The sequence below is a fragment of the Larimichthys crocea genome, chromosome VII, assembly GCF_000972845.2.
Source record: "Larimichthys crocea isolate SSNF chromosome VII, L_crocea_2.0, whole genome shotgun sequence".
Taxonomy (NCBI): Eukaryota; Metazoa; Chordata; class Actinopteri; family Sciaenidae; genus Larimichthys; species Larimichthys crocea.
The window spans coordinates 7387275-7407149 of NC_040017.1; the positions used below are offsets into that span (position 1 = coordinate 7387275).

Below are 19875 nucleotides of genomic sequence, written 5' to 3' on the forward strand. Positions count from 1 at the left end.
GACACAGAAATCACTGTTGTTTTTGTAAAGTTGGAGCCAGTCGGCTTTTATTTTACCGTACTTTTCTATATTCTACGGCGAATGATTGGTGTAGACTTTGAGCAGAGAGAAAGTCTTTTGTGCGTATATTTGTGTAAATAAATACTGTATTTTTCTAGAAAATATTTTAATAAATATTATTTTAATGTTTGTATTTTTGTTTACTGATTCTGTGCATGTACCTAAAGACATACACCCACACCCTGATTATCATACTGTACTGTATCTGTTCACACACAGAAGAACCTGCAGGGATTCATAGATAAGACTCAGGTTCATCAGCTTTAAAGATAAGAGTCAAGTGAAGATATGAAAATGAGACCTTTATTCAGTAACCGCTCATTGCAACCATTGCAACATTGAAATCAGTTTTTCATACAGTATAGTGCAAAAAAAAACAAAAACAACTTTTGCATTCAGACTTGAGGGCAGTCGAGAAGTAAATACAATCATCATCATCTTGTTCTCCAATGAGAAGAAGGACGGCTGGAGGATCTGACCAATTAGAGCACAGTATGTGACTAACGTGATTAGAACATTAAAAGGCCACTGGCAGACTGGACAGAGTTCTCACATTTAGACATTTATGTCTGTAAACTCACACTCACACTCACACTTTCGCTCACATAGCGTATAAACAGCATACAAACGGTCATTTCAAAATGCATTGTACTTGCAGATCCAATGTAATGCGGGCAGTATAAAATAAGTTAATTTTTTTTTTTTAGCAAGTGTGCACACTTCATCATCAGCAGTTAGGTAAACATCGATCACAACAGTTACACTGATGATGGCAGCGAGAGGACGAAACACTTCAGCATCACTTTGACGTCGACGCAGCTCTTTGTTGGCACGTTTGTGTCCATACAGGTAGAGGGGAGGGGGCTTACTGCCCCGTCCCTGACTGGCTGATTGGCTGTGAGAGGCATACAGGTGCCCATTGTACAGCCTTGGAGAGAGAAGGGGGGAAAACAAAAAAAACAGGCTACTGGCTGTGCTTTTTTTGTTTTTTTTTTTGTTTTTAAAGAACACATAAAGGGAACGGAGAGACGAGGAGGGGGCGATAAGGCAGAGAGGAAGAGCTGAGCTCATCACAGGAGATCTGACGAATCTAGAAGACGAAGATCTTGTCTCTCTGGACGGTGTCGAGGTCGTCGTCCATGGTGAGGAGGACCTAGGAGCGAAGAGGGGTTACTATAGATAGTATATATATATATAGTATATAGATATAGATATAATATATATATATATATATATATATATATATTATAATATAATATATATATATATATATATATTGATGTTAATTTCAACAGTATATTTAAGTATTATATTTAAAATATCACACATACTGGATATTTTAAGAGATCAACTAGTCAAACTTACTGTACAGGATGTTATTCACATTCATTGTTTTAATAAGTGATCATACCAAGAAGGATCCAAACATGGCGATGGAGGAAAGGAAGTGCCAAATGTCATGGTCATCGAAGAATGAAAGCAGGATGCAGTCCCTGTTGTGTTCACGAGACTCTGCTGGGGTTTTCTGCATCAAAAGAAAGAAGCAAACACACACACAGTAAACTAATGCCACATTACGCAGAAATTTAAACAAATTTAGAATCGATGGGAGTGGAAGTCACTCACCTGCCAGGTGCTGAGCCCCTGGAAGAAGAAATACAGCGCGAAGCCCCACACCACGGCCGTGAACAGAATACACACTAATGCCAGACACTGGATTCTCTCACCGCTCCGCAACTAAACACACACACACAGAAATACAAAGGGCTTTAGATGTGCAAAAAAACGATTCTGGTCTTTTATATAGATAGATGGATTCACACACACACACACACCTTCATGATGATGTAAAAGGCAAAGTAGAGCAGCAGGTTGCAGATGGCGATGGCCAACAGGTAGGAGGCAAAGTCATTGGGTTTCTCTATGAGGCCGTAGGCAGCTCTACAGACAGATAAGAGGATGGTGATGTCATCATTAGGTGCATTGCTGTATATTTTAGTTTATATCTTGTCTATATCTTTTTATTTTGTAAAGGAGTTACACTGTGTTACTTACAGAGACCAGTTGACTATGTTCCCCATTACGAGCAAAACCATCCGATCCTGTCAGACAGAGGAGGAAATATTGTTTTACAAGCCAATCCCAAATAAAACCCTGACATCTAAAGATCTAACTGCGTCTCCAGTGTCTCTGTATGAACTAACTAAACTCTTGAATACTGTGATTCCTTGTGAACTCAGAATAATGAGGGGAAATTTTGGTTCTTTACACCATGACATGGCTCTTAAAAAAAAACAACAAAAAAAAAACACCAATGCCTCTGGTCCATTACTCACAATGTACATCGGTCCGCTGCACTGTCTGATACTATCTGTGTAGATGATGTACACCATCCTGCGCAGCACCCCGGAGTCTGACACAGATATACAGATGTGTAAGAGTCAAACACGAGTCCAAAGTGTCAATATGACATTACTCCGATGCACCAAATTGAACACATGGCAAATATTGTTAAACTTTGTTGCTGCGCATCATGATTCCAGGGGCTGAAGATCTTACCCAGCCTCCATCGGCCCATGTAGTAGAGCTGCGTGCTGAGCAGGAGAGTGGCCAGAATGTGGATCACTGAGAAAACGATCCAGAAGGCCGTGTTTCCTTTCCCAAATACCTGCGAACCAGATGGTCACAAACGTCAGGAGACGTGCCCATGTGTATTTCTGCACATGCTAAATATCATGCAGCCTGTGTGTGTGTGTGTGTGTGTGCGTGCGTGTGGACATACCACTCCCAGCACAGAAAAGAAGATGACCGCAGCCAGGCAGGCGTAAGCAGTGTAAGCGCTTGCGTTGATGTCTGGGTGCCTCTTCTGATACAGCTTCAGCATGCACAGTCCAGCGATCATGTACATGAAAGAGGTGTCTGCAAAGAAACATTACAAACAGACGCATCTAACCGTTAACGTCTCAAACACACAAAGATTTGTTGTCTTTGCTGCAAATTCTGGGACTTATTTGGAAAATTTTCAAAGAGATTGTACTGTACGTTTTCTTTGTGGTAAGAATCGTATAACATCTTATTTTCTGTGTGAATATAAACACAGAGTAACCTGAAAAATCATTTTCCAAGAAGCTATACAAAATATCTGCACAGATAAAAGCTCAAGGAAACAAATTAAGCAAAAAAAAGTTCAGGAAGAAACAACAAAAAGCTGTGTGGTACAAGAAACACACAAAGTTCAAGTTGGAAATGATGCAGTCTTACCAAACTGAAAGTTGGTGTAGTTGGGACAGACGTGGTAGCAGGCACTGAGTAAACCCTCCATCATCAGAGCAGTGCCCATGGCATAAAACAGACCGAAATGTTTTGGGATACCACATTCCTGGAAATTGGGAAAGAGGAACGTTGAACTACTGACAGAGCAAATCTGTGTGTTCTGTTTGCTATTTCCAACACACACATCACTGTGAGCTAATCCATCCAGTCTTACCAGCGCGTTGAGATCGTTGCGTTCCAGGGCGCGACTGTGGACGATATCTCTTTTGAGGACGATGAGGAGGAAAAGTAGTCCCAGCATCACGTAACCCATGTTACTGAGGATGTTGTTGAACGCGCTGTGTGTGACAAAAGCCGAGAGTCAGTGACGACAGCGCAGGTACGTGAATCTGTCAGCCATGCTGTAGGTTGTAATAATAACGCAGACACATGCAAACCTGAGCGCTCCCAGTGGGTGGGCACACAGGAAGTTGTAGAAGCAGATGTCCTGGTTTCCCGTGACGTTGACCACCTGGAGAACAGAGAGTCGGTTTAACATCAGTGTGTTGATATGTTTTTTTAAATTTTTTAAATCATATCTAATATATCACAGCTGACGTCTCGTCGTACAGCGTACCGTCTGATAGGTGATGACTAGCTGGATGACTGGCAGCGCATAGAACACGGCGATAGTGGCGATGTTCCTGGAGGAGAGATCATCATTAGTTCAGTCAGAGGCTTTTTGCCTTTGCGTGTGTATAAACTAGAATAAAATCCGCAGCTTGCATCTGGATGTAAAGCAATCTTTGTTATTGTGTCATTGTAGGTGGTATTTGTCATTCGTGTCCTCACCAGAAGTAGATTTGGTATTTCTTGCTGAGGACCCTCTTGTCTTTGCGAGCCAGGTCAGACACACATAAATATTTCTATAGACAAAAAAAGAGAGTATGTTGTTAGGTTTCATCAACTAGTCTGAACTGCAGTGAATTTGCGATTTTGCAGAAACGTTGCGTATACTGAGGTGGAGAGACGAGGCGCACCTTGGTGCGAACTATGTTTTTGTCCGAGTTGATGTCGTCCAGCGTGTCATAGTCATCCTCCTCCACGGAGCTCAGAGACTCCTGCCTGCTTCGTCCAACGCTTTCCAGCGATCGCTCTGATGGGAGGGGAAGGAAAGAGAGAAGAGAGGGGGGATAAGGAAAAGAGGCTTTCCATTTACTGGAGGGGCGATCTGATCGATTAGCATTTAAAAGACTTTTTTTTTTAAGATGCAAAGGTGTTTGAACAAATCACACCTTTCGGAATTTCTTTGCGATTTTGTTGTTTTGTTTGGTCATTTTAATGTCACGACACTCTGGCATGAACATTTTAAGTTTCATTGATGTATGATTCACAAAGTGCTGATTGGTTTGGTGCAAATCTTTAAACTGATTGGGGGCCGATTATGCGGCAGCGTGTCACCGATGCGGATGGCTATGTGGTGAAGGTGATTGAGGATTGGCCGACGTTTGAAAGGCTCCTGTCCTGATGAACAAAGACACACAGAAAACCAGTGAGCGGAAACCAGGGCTGCGAGCCAGGCTGTGGAGGAGACGTACTGCAAAAGTGACAGTGGTGGGACCGAAAATAGTATGTGTGTGGGTGTGTGTGCTTGTCCATACCCATGTATCCATAGTTGTTGTCAGTTGATGTGGCACTGTCAGTGATGGCCTCTGAGCTGAGTGTGCTGCCGTTGTCAGCTGGAGAAGAAGAAGAGGAGGAGGAGGAGGAGGAGGAGGAGGAGGAGGAGGAGGAGAGGAGGAGGAGGAGGAGAGAGAAAACTTATTCAATGTGAAACACAGACAAAGACGAACCATAACCAGAACTGTGCAAAACTTACCAAGGGCCATATTCATAGGGTGAGGCTGGAGTCTTGCCTGTGGAAAGAGCCATATTAAACATGAGTGGATGTTAACGAAATGTACACACACACACACACACACACACACACACCACACACAACACACACACCAAACACAACCCAACCCCACACACACACACACACACACACACACACACACACACACACACACACACACACACACACACACACACACACACACACACACACACCACTTGAACTATTACCAGCTAGTAGGGGTGTCATCATTTCAATTTTCGATTAAAAATCAAAAATATCTTTCAATTTGCGAGTATCAGTAGTTGATCCAAATTTAAGTTCTTGTTTTTACATTTTCTTTTCCCTCCCCTCTTTTTTTAAATTTGAATTCACATGTTCAGAAAAATGTACACATTTTTTGCAGAGTGTAAAAAAGGGGCATCTCTTCCCACCAGCCACATCTACAAGACATAATTCCAAATGAGTGTTGTTGCTGGAGGATATTGCTGGTTGGGTTTTGTATTGCAGCGTAAATAAAACAACAAAATAGAGGAGAAAGGGACAGATTCCTCAAAGTATTCTGAAACCTCTTGCTTGTTTGGCATTTTGTTTGTTTGTCTGTTTCATCTTTTCAAGGTCTAGACAGGACATAGCATCCCTTAACCCCTCAGCGTGTGGGGACAGGGCAGCATCCCTCTATCTTTGTACTACCACACATCTAGCCAAGAGAGAAGTGGACATTGTGCGGCATTTAGTTGGAGTTAGGCGCATGTCATCTATACCAGACGGGTTGGGTTTTAGTTTAAAATAAGGAAAGAGGCACAAGTTGTTTTTACATTTGAAATTCATTATTTAGACTTAACCATGCTGATCTTTACAAATCCAGACTCGTCAGCCTAACAATGGCATGAGCTGTCAAGAAAATTGGAACACCCCTACTGGTCGGTATCTTAACACTGCATCCTAAAACAACACTGCAGCTGAAAGGTTAGTACACAAGCACAAAGAGACGACACACCACAAGCTGGGATCCAGTTAGAAAAACTGATGCCTGAAAAAAAACACACACTTGAAATAATGGCTTTAGTATTTAGAATGTGTGAAAATGTGAGTATAGGGTGGTGCAGACAGCGGCTGATCTGTTGTGAGGAGCTGTGAAGTGCTCTGTGGTTTCAAATCAAATCATACAACAAGCAATATACAAAGACTGCAACAGCACTTTTGTGGTTAGCAGTATGTGAGCGACGTGTGCCTGTATCTCTGTGACGCAAGTCACAAAAGCTTAACTAATTTTTTTTATTTCATTTCATTTCTATGAATGCCGTTTATGTAATGGTTACAGTGCGGTACGTGAGCTAATGCATGCAGAGCATCTGCAGACAAGCAACACAGCGTGAGAAAGTAAGTGCAAGACAGGAGTAACTGTGTCGTTATACCATCTCCGTTCTTCCCAAGCAGAGAGGCTGAACCACACATTAGCATGAGGGAGAGAGAGAGTAAAAGACACATTCAGTACACACAGACATGTTATATTTAAATCTACATAAGAAGCTCAGGAGTTAAATAATTATTATACGGTATGTTAAGTGTAGTTTAACATATTGGAATCTACTCGTCTACAATCTACTTCAAGAAAATGGTATGCTCCACACACCCTCTAACAAGCCCCTAATGGGCCAATCCATCATAGCTAGTTGCTGGGATACCTGTCTCAGCAGGCGACATGTCAGCAGGATTCTGAAACACCTCTCTCTTCTTTATTCTGCAGAAACAGAGGAGGGGACATGCAAACTCATATCATTTGTATGCAGTGTAATTTTCTTATTGTGGTGCAGTTGTATAGATCGACATTCTTTGTTAAACAATATATTTATAAGTGTAAACATTGTAAACTTGTAATTGAGCTTATATTATCTGTCCTTCTTTTAACCCAATTTATCCAAACGAAACTTAAATAAGTTAATGTGATGGTCTCAGGGCTTTACCAGCTGTAGACTGCTGTAGAGACTTTTCAGATCCGCTTAGGTAAGCATAGTGAAACGAGCCTGTGGGTTTGAGGTGGACGCAGAAAAAAAAAAGTGCAAAAAAAGTCTTACCGCCTATTCTGCAGACAGGCCACCAGCAAGGTGAGCAGGTAGAAGGAGAGGAAGATCCCCAAACAGAACAGCATGCCCATCACATACACCTTCACTGTGGAGAGTGAATATATATATTTGACAGCACTGCATTATGAAGACTTGTAGCTATAAATAATTTCTTTCTCCAACTTTTACAGTTCTGCAGAACAGAAATTTAATCCATTACTGTTGGGGTTAAATCAAAATGTTGCTGCATGTTTTCCCACAGTTGCATGTTTTTTTCTTTGACTGCAATGACATGAGCCTGATTATACCAAAATAGGTGCATTGGATTTTTAGCTGTGATCTTTCTGGTCAAATTTGAAACAACGGTGTGCAACAAATCCGCGCGCATTATACCTCGGTCAGTTCATATTTGGAAACAGATGACTTACAGTCGATAGCAGGTGAGACTACCACATCGAGGACCTTGGTGCGGTTCCCGGCGTCAATCAGCTCATCGGGACGGAGAGGGTAAAAGCGCAGCGGACCACCACAGGCCTCATCCTCTGTTTTTACCACTACCACCACGTAGAAACTGTTGCTGGGAAAATCTTTTCTCTACATGACAGAAAGAGACATTAGAAGATGTAATACACCTCTGTTTGTGTGTTAATGGAGGGGTCTATACTTTGAGTCTGTATTTCAGCACCATGTGCATTGACTATGTGTCACACACTACCTGCACAGTGATTGCGCCTTTTTTGGTCATAGTCTGGTACATCCCAATGAAGGCCACGTTGTTGTCAAGGTCGTAGACAGGGCACTGAAAAGAAAACATGAAGGGATTAAAGACAAGAGAGAACAAAACATGGACAGGACTACACAAAAAAAAAACACAATGACTAAAATAATAATAAAAGAAGAAGACGAACAATAAAAAGCAGTAAAAACTAAAGTAAACTAAAGATGTCCACCCTTTCCCAGCATTTGGATCAAAACATGTTAGGTCTGAACGTGCTCTAAATCTTTTTAAAAACGTCCTAAAATTCTCAGTTTGCTTTGTGATCTCTAGTCTGCCCTCATGTGGCCCAAGAGTGTTACTGCATGCTGACCATAATGCCAGGGGTTACTGGAGGACACCGGCTTGTACCTGGATGTCCTGGACGGACATAACGGAGCAGGGGAAGTTCATGTCTGAGTTGACCTTGACGATCACAGTGTCTACTCCATCCGGGAAGACATACTTGAAGTACTGAGAGAAAGAGAAAGAAGAATAAGGAACAACACAACACGATGAAACCAAAAGTAGATAAACAGAAGTATAGGGTGACAGCCGTGACTGATGTGATGGATTATTAAGATTTATGAGAGGAGCTACAAAGGGTGAAGCTCTAATTTGTTCTCTTTTTCATGTGTTGAAAAGCAGAAGTTGTCAAAGGGAGAGAAAAGAATGTTACCGCATGCTGGAACAATTGTGTAAAATCAGAAATGCCTTTCATTCCCATCATCCTCTTTTTCACACGTACTTTCCACAGTTTCTCTCGTGCTTCTTGTAATCTGTACCCTCCACCCCCGCTCTCACCGTGTCTGCAACCTACATTTCTGTGACTAAACTTCCTCGTTTAAAAGTAGCATATGTTGTGTCACACTTGCAAACACCATAAAGCTACTGTATCGAGCTGTGTATACCTGAGGTTGGGATGGCGACGCGGTGAAGCTGAATTTCTTGTCTGTCCTGTGACCAAGGAAAAAAATTACATGTCAAGCACACAGCATAGAGCAGTATATTACTTGTTGCTTACTACAAAATCCATCCTGATGGTTAACGCATTAAGCTGAGAACTCAGGCAGCTAGGTGTTCGTGTTATTATATCAGATATCACTCACTGCAGGGTGAAGCTTTCAACGCGGCTGACCCTGAGCTGGTAGTTTGTACCCAGGCTGGACAGGGTGGACACGTCCACAAAGAAGTGCTGGGTCTCAGAAGCAGCCCGGGTCGGAGGCTGACACAATGTCCGGCCCACATGATTGTAAGGGTACTTTCTCTGGTAGCTGAAGAGCGAGAGAGACAGGTTAACAATTTTTTTTCAATTTCATTTGTATTCATTGAAAATAAAGATTTAATATTAGTGTCTATTAAAGGCCCTGTTTTTCATTCACCTTGACTTAAGCAATGTATGATTGTATGAAGAAAGAAATCAAAGTGAAAGGACGGACTTGTTACATGACGATGAAGGAAACTGGATGCTTTAATATCGTAGGCGGAGGATTGCTGTTTCAGGATCAGATGACCTGACCAGAAAATGCGTCTTCAATAATCTCAGAGCAAAATCAATAAAAACTCAGCTCTGTTCCTAAAAGCACGCGGCAAAGCTCAATACAAGTGGATTCAGTCAAAGACTGTAACGTGACAGAAACCGTGTGAAACAGAAGTCACTTCATTTCCCCGACTTTGAGGTAACACGTTTACAGTAAGCTGCATTCCTCAAATCTGCACCGGCGGATCTCAAAAAGAGGAAGTGAAATTCCAAGGTTCAGCTTAAACATGCCCGGCCACGAGAAGAAATAAGCAAGACTGTGTCAAGGTCATTCTGATGTTATGCAATCACAAGATAGAGACTACCTCAGAGTATGGGAGATGCATATCACATCACAGATGGGCTGTTGGCCAATGTCTAATAAATAGCTAAACGTCTAACCTGTTGTGAAATCCCACCTGACTAAGTCATGTTACAAAAGCTGGGTGCACTACATAGCCACTGAGATACAACCCAGAGTTACCTCCCCACAAAACAGACCAACAGGGTGGCCTCATTGCTAACTCTATCTAGGTATGAAAATTATAATTATATTATAGCAATTCTAGGAAATGTCCAACTACAACCGCAAATGAGACTTTGCTGAAGAAATGCAGCTCCACCTGCAACACATCTACAAATCGTCTCTACCATATCTCCAAAACATTCCGACAACAGGCTCGTATTTTCTTTTACGAGGCACCTAAGTGCACATTCAGCAAACAAGAACGACATGCTTCATCGCATGACCTGAAGTCATAACTGTTTTACGGTCAAGGGAAGAACCGCAGCGACAGCGAGACACTCCCTAGGAGGAACCTTGGATGATTACTTTATGTTGCGTCTCTGTGCAGCGTTAATCTGATGTATATAAAAAGGACTAGCGTGTGGCCTAAAGCCTCCTAAAGCCTGTTCAGTGTTGCCTTACTTACAATCAATTGGGTCTGTTGTGACACACAGCTAAACCTGTACCTATGGATAACGTGTTCCCTTTTCTTTGTCATTCTCTGAGGAGGAGTGCGCAGATCAAATGACATTTGAATACAGCCATTTGAAATGACTTACTTATTATCATTATTATATATTTAGGCCAATAGGCTGTTGAGCACACATATCATAGAACGGACCAGAAATAGCGTTGGACTGTGTCATGGGGTGTGATGGGACACATTTTACAGTTGTTATAAAGGTGCAGATACTCACAGGCCTCTTAGTATGAGAGGGACTTGAAAAGACAGCACAGCTTGCTTCTGCCGTACCACAAACAGGGTAGGACTCTCTCCCTGGGACAACACATCCACAGACACACGCACTCCCTCTGTCTGAAAACACATGAAAAGGAAGAAAACCATCATATTAAACTCGGTATTACTTTGAAAGACACAAACACACGTGCTAGTGTGTCGGTGTGAACTCACCTTGTTCCTGGAGACAGTGTGATTGAAAGCATAGATCGTCTGGTTTTCACTTGTAACCGTGTCATTATAAGTCACATCAAACTCCGCATCTTTCTGGACCACGTTTTTGGTCTCCCCCACCGCCCCACTGCCGCAAATAAACTGGGTCACACATAACCAGAGCAGGGCTGCCAAACCTGATCGGATCCAGCGACGAGCAGGTCCAGAGCTGTTTTTATGTCGAGATTTCCAGCAACTCCTCAACACCATTTTGTCGTCCGACACCACCGTCTTCCCAACCCGGCCTCTTGATACCTAATGTTATTCTAGCCTGTGCGGCAATATTAATGAAAAAAACTCCACCCCATTCAGCTACAATTACTTGCAGGCTGGCAAACTGTGTCACTGCTTCCAGCTACGACAATAACACGGTGTTTACATGAGCTAAAGACGCGCCCCTGGTCCTTTTCACATCCGTAACAAAGTCAAAGCTGACAGCTGTAAAACAAATAAACCAAAGTTTCAAGACAATGAAATGACACTCGGCACCTTTTCGCCTGAAACACTAAAGCCAAGAGGGCTGCTGGCTAGCTGTGCTAAGCTTAGCATAGCTGCTTCGTACGCTGGTCAGGCAGCTCCATGTTTTCATCTCAGAATAAAACAGCGCAGTTTGTCTGAGGGTCTGTCCGGCGAGAGAGCTGCTGTCACGGCCTGTGTTCGCGGCGTCCTGGCATTGTGCAAGTATTTCTCCGGAGGCTGGAGGGTGTTAGAGATCCAGTCGGTGTGTTTACAGTGAGTCGGATCTGTGCCATCAGCGCCCCCCACCACCACCACCACGCTCTGACAGTAAACAAACCGAGGGCGACGTCATGACGTCACGGGCCGGCCCGCTCTTACTCAAGTAATCAGCACATGAGTTTTTATCAATAGGAAAAGTGTTACTAATGTACAGAATGATATTTTTTATATGATGCTGTTCCTTTATGGTTTATGCGTATGCGAAGAGTATTTCCTGTATGATTCAGTTCTTTTAATCCCAGTTCTTTTTTGTCTACCACCTGTTGTACCTTCTGCTGTAAATAGACATACACAGGAACAGAAACACTTGGAAACATTAAATGTATGTATGTATGTATATGCTGCCACGCCAGACATTAAAAAAAATCAGTATCACGCTATAATCAATGACAGTATAAAGAAGGTACAAACGTAACATAATATAAATACCAATATAATGAGGCTACAAAATACTGATAGTTACATACTGTATAAGAATGTATAAGAACTGTTGACATTTTGTGTTTCGGTGGTCATTGTTCTCGTGGATTACTTTTAAATTCACATTTTGATACTGACATAGTAGATATAAGTATTATCATATGCACACAGACTTTGGTTAGGTCAGGTATCTTTATATAATCCAGTACTAACTGGGTAAAAGCATGGATCAGTAGAGAGTCATCAAGCAAAATGAGAACAGAACACACAGGAGACTACACAGGATGTGGGAGCTGTATTATATTTCCTTAGAGGCCACTGAAACCAACCAAACCAACCAGTACTCCTAGTTAGTTATTTCTCTTGCTTCTATTTCTACAAACACACATTTATTTAAGAAAATGAAGCATGTTTCCTCGGGACTAGATTTGACACAGGCCAGATCTACAAGTCAGGGCCGTGAGTTTAGGTAATGTGGGTGCAGCCTTACAGCATATAATATTTCATCTGATTTAATAGTATGACTACCAAAAGAAACATTTAAATTAATCAAATTATCTCAAACAAATTGATGCACCCTGGGGTGTCTAAAACTCACAACAGCTGCTTGCTTTGCTCAGTTGGTAATCCAGCTTTGAGTGAATGCAGGAACTCCTCTCTGCCATGGAGTGGTGCTGTCTACAACCTGTTGACACAGCCACAGACCAGAACAATTGTATTTTCCTCATGTACTACAGCCCCCAGAAAACATCCTTTTATAACTAACATATCGTGGTATGAAATCACCACTTTTATTTTATCTTGAATTATTTTTATTTTAAGTAATAGCCATGGCATTTTTGTATAACATTTATATTGCATTACTTATTTCTAATATCTGTTTGGATCTTTTTGTCCTTTTTTATTATTTATATGGGTTTGGAAGTGTTTGCGTCATGTTTATAACTTTAGCAGGTATTTAAGCACATTTAATTTGATTGCTAATCCAATTTTGATTAATGTATTTATTAATATTGGCAATAGTTTCCATGTTGTGTAACCCAGTGACTCCAAATTGAGCTTCTGCAAAAAATCTATTTTCTATCAACACATTTATGTAAAAAAAAAAGGAATTACGCATTACACAATCATATTGAGTTATATATTTAGTGTGCTTATTCATTATTTAATTTCACAATATTTCAATCGTGATTATCACTTTTCACAGTGTGGACAAATCAACACGAAGGTACTGAAGAAAAGATCAGTACTGTAATTTATTGATGGTCCCTAAGTCAACCCCCAGCGGTTAAACGCGAGGGCAGGGAGGTGAGCTGACTGTCCTCCCACTGCTCAGTGAAACTGTGTAAGAAGATGCCATTGGATGGAGAGAGCTCCGTGATTTGTCTTTATCTCTTCGAGTCATTGCAGAATCCATCGTGAACATGTCTTTGTGTAAATATTCACTATGTCAGTGTCTTCGAACATCATGATGGAATGAAATTGTGACTTGCGTCTGTTTGCCTCAACTCGATTAATTAAATCACTAGTTGCAATGTCACAGCAGCGTACACCTAGCCAGTCATACATAGTGCAGCAGTTTGCAAGGAATCACTGAATCATGGGAACCAGAGTGATAATGCGCACTTCTTTGTCGCCAAGGCAACCACAATACGTTTCTGTGGATGAAGTCATTTGTTACGCTGATCGTTACCATGGTTACAACCTAGAGAGGGCGCTGCGGAGGAGCGTTCACGTAAAATGACGCAGGGCGGGGGCGTGCCCGCGATGCGCGCTGCGCAAGGCTGCTTGTTGTTCCCGCAGAGAGGCGAGAAGATGGCGGCCGTGTCAAGCGGAGGTGCTGCTGGGTCCACTGCGGCCGGGATTACGCACTCTGCCCGACCGACCCACGCAGGCATGGGCTCCCAGAACCGAGCCCAGCCATCCTCCGGGATCAGCCACTCCAGTCGTACCAGCACGGCCACTGGGTGCATCACCAATCCTGGCCACACTTCGGCCACCAGGCCCCCCCCAGCCCGAGTGGGCCACTACGAAATCGAGCGGACCATCGGCAAGGGAAATTTCGCGGTTGTTAAACTAGCCACACACATCATTACCAAAGCAAAGGTAAGGCGACTGCTGTCCCGGCGCTAGAGGCGAATAATTATAAGTTGTCATTGTTTTATTTCAAGCCTTTTCGACCATGTACTCGGGATGACGCTGGGGCCTTCAGGCTCTGGAGACACAGCGGCCAACCCGCTTTGGTGACACCGCCGCTTGGTGTTCAGGGGGGTCTGTTTGACACGGGGCATCATCTCTTAACCGCTAGATACGAACACGTTCGGCACAAGTTAAATATGATTTCACCCAGTGAGGTGGTAGTATATTTTTTGATGAAAGCTAGAAAGGCCCGGGGTTAATGTGTGGCAAAGCGCAGAGGACGGAGAGAAGGGTACTGACGAAGATGAAAAAGAGGAGACACTGGAGCGGCTAGCTTAGCTCCCGAGCTAATTAGCTGTGTGGCTAGATGCAGATATCTTTCAGACAGATGCCGACACGCAAGGTTAAAAAGTTTTTAAAGAACCTTACTTGGTAACTTTTTTTTTTTTTAATTAACAACGAACTTTCAAAGTGAATAGGTCGGTGTTTGATAGCTCAACGTTAAAGTACCGAAAAACTGCTTAACCCAACTAATGGCAGAGCCTTGTTTAGCCTTTTTCATTGAGCTAGCGCCTGACAGAGTGATTTAAAAAAAAAAAAAAAAAAAAAAAAAGGAGCCGCTCTGCTTTCATTCACACGCCTTAACTTTCTCACGTCTTTCTGCTGTAAATGCAACCATTTTGTCGTGGTGTAACTTCAACCACTTTCTCCAAAGCTGTATTTCAACTTTGTGTACCAGTTTCTTTTTTTTTTTTTGGGGGGGGGGGGGGGGGGGTGGGGGGGGTTATAGATATTTTTTATGAAGCTTCCCGGGACACATTGACATGGTGAAATTAGTGTTTTTTGAAAAAAATGCCACCACACACACACACACACACACAATCTCGACGCAAAAAAATGCCACCACACACACACACACACACACAATCTCGACGCAAAACATCACCATTCTTGATGAGAAAATGTGTAAAATTGAGCTTTTAAAAAAATGACTCTTTGGTGTTTTGTGCAGCTATTATGGTACAGTATGTTAGGGAAAGTTTTGGGGGAATTACAAGCAGAAGGAAAAGCTCAAATATATCCTTGTGTTGTTTTGTTTTTTTTGCGTTAGTGCTGACTTATTGGATCACTTTACCTCAGTGTTTCTCGGCTTTATTTGCCTGTGAGCAGTCTGTTGTCACTCCAGATATGTTGGCTACATCTTCCTGGCTGGCATGATGGTGTAAACCCAACAGGGGCCCAAAACAAACAACTGATCAGAAAGCCTCAGTTGGCGCATTGGACTACGACAGCATCAGTAAACATATCTGCTAAGAACCATTTCTCCACCCTGCGCCTTTCACTGAGACGACACCAGAAGCCTTCCTCCCTGACGATCTGACTGTTGTGATCGGTGAGCACGTCCCTTATGACGGACGCTCGGCTGATTGTCACAACAAATAGGAGCAGCTGAAGCCTGTGCTTGCAGACAGCTACTGCAGTTTGTTGTTGTTGTTTTTTTGTTTTTTTAGCCCTTTTAATTCTGATGGCACAAATAAAGGTGTGTCAAGGTGGCTGAGTGTGCAGCTTTTACCTCTATGCTCTTGTTGACATACACACAGACGGGCAGACACGAGTCATTCGGGTGCTTTGCGCCACATAGCCCAGAGAACCTTCCATTTAGTTCCTTGAGGCCAAAATAAACTTTGGGTCAGCGAGTGTGATGTAGTGTTTTTCAACACCGCAGAAGACGTTTCCTGAAGGACATTAACTGTGCTGATATGACCATAATGTCGTTTACAGACTAGTAGGTATGGGGGCATGTGTTCAATCTGCTACGAGAGCTAATGCAAAGATGGTAGCAAACGTTACAGTGAGAGATTGATGGGCTGGTTAAGGGTGCTGTATTCCTAGTTTGTGTATGTGTGTGAGCCTGTTTATGCTTGTCTGGATGTGTGTGTGGTTGTGTCTGGCTTGCCTGACTGAGTGTGAGAGATGAGGCAGAGGACAAAACAGCGCAGACAGAATGAAAGGGAGGCCTTGTTTGTTGTCTGTTGATGGTGGTCACAGACAGACCAGTCAGCTCATGGGTTTTCATCGACCAGCCCAGGGGTTTCAGCAGCATCCCCTCAGTGGCTCATGAATATCAGAAGAATAGGAGTGTGCTTTCTTTCTTTTCTTTTTCTTTTTTTTTTCTTTTTTTTTACACGCGTGGATATAATGAATATGGATATGACGATCAGTCCGTCAGATGAAATGCGCTTTCGAGCCTTGCTTTATACAGCCCAGGTTTCTCTAATGATCCAATGAAAGATGCTGACTGGTCAAAAAATAGCCTAACAACGCTCTCAGTTGTTAGATGGAGCTGGGTGATATCCTGCAGTGCAGTCACACAGAAGAGCACCTAGTTATTTATACTTGGTAGTCAAGAAGCCCAGAAAGAGACAGTCCCTTCCTATGCCTCTCTCTCCTCTCCTATCCTCTCTTTTCGTTGGCTGACACCTAAAACATTCAACAGGTTCATTTGTTTAAAGTTCATTTCCTCGGTACACAACACCATTTTCAACTCTGTGTTTTTGCAAATTCTCTGGGAACGTGGACACGGGTGGTATCACACACAACACAAACCTTTTTGATGCCACACAGCTTAGCGTGCTGCACCTGGATGTTGTAATAGTGAAAGTTCAACTCTTCTAGACCAACAAGCGAAGTGGAAGTCAAAACAGGAGTTTTGTTACTCTCACACAGACGCTATGCTGAGAAGTAGTTGGAGCCACAAAGGTTGGTTTGACAAAGGGTGATTTCAGTGTCTCCATAAACTTTATTGCTGGTCATGAGCATTCAATAAGGGACATTAGTTTTCTATTAGCTCTGTGGGAATCTATAAACAACTCATTTTAGATGTAGTAATACTTTTTGCTGTAAGAAATTGGTTATTTGGCAGACCAAGACCGAACCATTGTGATACCTTTCTCTCTTTTTGTTTCGGCTAATTTCTTCTCATTTTCAATTTTGATTTTTGAAAAATCGGGCAGTCGTCTACATCAGCCTATAAGTAATTGATGAGTAAAACATCATCACAACGTCCCAAAGCTTCCTGTGACGTCTTATAATCATATAAAACAGCAGAGATAAACTGCAGACCGATATGTCTGCATTTTTGCTTGATAAATGACAACACAAAACAATATTCTGATTGATCTTTCAAGACTGTTTTTAGATGGTAAAATGTTGCAGTTTGTATTTAATGTCTGTGTCCATTTATTAATGTAACCCGGTCAAAGGTTCCAGCACGATTTAACAGTAACACGTCCTTTAAAACAAACTTCATGAATATTTGAAAGCGACTTGTGCAGAGGCTGTTAAAGACGCGTTTAGTTGATACAAATGGCGCTTCTTGTGTATCACTCAAACATAGCCAAGTTGTTGAAAGATTTATTTTCCTGTTGACCGAGGTTATGGAACTGATGCCCAACACCGCAATTCGATAGGCTATTAATCAGGCCTGTAGTCGCCCTGTGTTTGAGTGCACTCTGCTTGAGATGATATTGCACATGCTGGCCACGTTCTTTAACACATGGCTTATTTCTTTATCGTTTCTATGGCCATTATCAGCCATTGAATGAAATTTAATTCATTTGAGTCACTATTACCGTATTTTTATTAATATCCTGGCTCTTAAAAGTCTAGTAATAGTATGATACTTGTGTAAGAAAACATTTCTGGTCCTGGCTGGCCTTCAGGTAGATGGTTATTACTGATATTCAGTGATTCTGTTGAAGCAAGGACATGTTGGAGATCTTTACAAGCTATGCGTTCATTTGTTGAAATAAAAAATAATAATCAGTGCCCATCACAAGACTGTGAGGTAAGATTTCTTACTTCATGTGACCATTTGCTAAAAAAGAAAAAAAAGAGTCCTTTCTAATACAAAACAAAACAAAAAACACTTACATAACCGGAAATATGTTGCCATTCTTCTGTCGTCATCGAAATAGATACAATGATTTTTAAGGTTTCAGTCGTCTCTCAGTTCCTCTCAATTACTGACTTTCATCATCTCCACGGCCTGTGCTAGTTTTTGTCTTCCGTAATGTACCTGTATGTCTGCAGTGTATCATATTTGAGTGGATATTTTGACGCGGTGTCTTCCTTGTGAGCGTTTGTCATATTTGATAAGCTCGCGGAAATACGGTGAATGCGCAGGGCTGCTATTGTATGTTTGTGCATGCGCGTACTTGTGTGTAATAGCTCGACAAAGGTGGTGCGGTCAGTGCCCTTGTATGACCCGACTAAGGATTGAGTAAAGACACACTCCGGAAAGCCCTTGTTGTGCTCACAGCAAGGTGAGCGAGGTTGGTAAAACGATGGCAACCGTACGACATGTCCTGACCCGTCTTGTCTGCGGGGAATCGAGCCCTTTCCCCCTCGTTTTTTTCCTGTCTTTCCTCCTTTCCTCTCGAGTGTTTTTAGGCAAGAGAAGGATGAGCAGGAGGAAGAGGGCAGGCAGTATGGCAAGCGTTAGGTAACATGCCTAATGTACTGTGTAACAATTTCGCTCACTCCCTCAGTCACACTCTCGCACACACAGGCGGCATCCCCTCTCTGTCTTAGAGTCACATTCAAATGTGATTTCATTTGGGTGAAATAATATGACAAAGGCTGCGTTTCTGCTCGACTTCTTTTCCTGCCCTCTAGCTGTGTTCTGCTGTATTCTTGGTCGTGTGAATCTGCAGCCAGCCTGGCTTCGAAAGGAGAAGAACCCAGACTGCTTGTGTGCGTGTTTCTGTTGCATGACACAAGGGGGAGGATAGCGTACGCGTCGTCATTACGATCCCGTTCCTTGCGAACCGCATCAGCACCCGTGTTTCTGCCCCCCCCCCCCCGCGATGATGCCAGCAGTATACGGCCGTGCGTGGCAGTTTAAAATCACAGCTCTGCGCCGTCATTGTCCACAGCGCTGTTTGTTGTCTGAGGTGACTGTGTGTTGCCAAGGATCCTAGTTGGAGAAAGGTCGCTCCATTGAAGTCTTACAGGTTTCCATAGCGATGATGATGGTTCCAGCCCCCCAACCATTAATTCTGAATAGAACTGACTTCCTATTGGCTTAGCTCAATGTCTGTCATGAAAACAGTGTGTAAGCTGGATGCATCAGAGTTCGTCAGGTGCTCTTAGGTTTCCTCACTTGTGTTTCAGACAGCCTGGGTCCTTGGCTTCTGTTTGCCGTTAAATTGATTGCTTAATGAAGATGTTTGCAGCTCTGCTGATGCAAATTCTTCCAGACAGAAACCACAGCTAAAAATTCAATACTGCCACAAAGCAGTACTGCTTATTGTTCACAACTGTCTAATACATCCAGAGATATTACTCGGCTTAGCTAAACTGTGAAGAAAAGCACTGTTTCCCCCCATAATAGTAACCAAATAGTGACCAAGGGGACACACTGGCAGGCCCAAATGCCAAAGTTAATGCCAAATATCCATTTTTTTGTAGTCTTCTGTTTGTGGGTACATCTGAACCAGCCTCTATGTCTTTGCCTGAGAAGCTCTTGGATGTGAGTGCCACTACTACTATCAGAGTTTCTTTTGAGAAGA

The 19875-nt window shown here is 42.6% G+C and overlaps 2 protein-coding genes across 6 annotated transcripts in view; one reads left to right on the plus strand and one right to left on the minus strand.

The window, feature by feature from the left end:
- Positions 1-341: 341 nt before the first annotated feature.
- Positions 342-11786, minus strand: sidt2 (SID1 transmembrane family, member 2). Its single transcript, XM_027280310.1, has 27 exons — positions 10967-11786; positions 10752-10870; positions 9139-9303; positions 8941-8986; positions 8402-8503; positions 7991-8074; positions 7704-7869; positions 7288-7381; positions 6898-6953; positions 6628-6654; positions 5190-5228; positions 4974-5132; positions 4774-4836; positions 4353-4468; positions 4165-4238; positions 3950-4016; positions 3771-3844; positions 3548-3671; positions 3322-3439; positions 2843-2979; positions 2620-2728; positions 2397-2473; positions 2116-2162; positions 1896-2001; positions 1687-1797; positions 1472-1585; positions 342-1213 (listed from the first exon to the last, which is right to left on the minus strand). Exons 1-27 carry the CDS (start codon positions 11213-11215, stop codon positions 1151-1153), a joined length of 2706 nt encoding a protein of 901 aa, XP_027136111.1. The 5' UTR covers positions 11216-11786; the 3' UTR covers positions 342-1150.
- A 2129-nt stretch (positions 11787-13915) lies between these two features.
- The window catches only part of sik3 (SIK family kinase 3), a 29891-nt gene continuing 23931 nt past the window's right edge, over positions 13916-19875 (plus strand). For 3 of the 5 annotated variants that reach the window (XM_019274755.2, XM_019274757.2, XM_019274756.2), the window contains exon 1: positions 13916-14269. In XM_019274755.2, the coding sequence (XP_019130300.2) occupies positions 13931-14269 (339 nt within the window). In that variant the 5' untranslated portion in view covers positions 13916-13930. The remainder of the gene's footprint in view (positions 14270-19875) is intronic. The other 2 variants (XM_010745249.3, XM_010745250.3) reach the window with 1 other exon arrangement.

Excerpts from the sequence above, each read along its gene's own strand:
- sidt2 (XM_027280310.1), bottom strand. The coding sequence starts at position 11,215 with ATGGTGTTGAGGAGTTGCTGGAAATCTCGACATAAAAACAGCTCTGGA. Across the intron at positions 6,954-7,287 it reads GCCTGTCTGCAGAATAGGCG|AATAAAGAAGAGAGAGGTGT; the intron begins GTAAGACTTTTT and ends CTGTTTCTGCAG. Across the intron at positions 3,672-3,770 it reads CACCCACTGGGAGCGCTCAG|CGCGTTCAACAACATCCTCA; the intron begins GTTTGCATGTGT and ends TGTCACACACAG.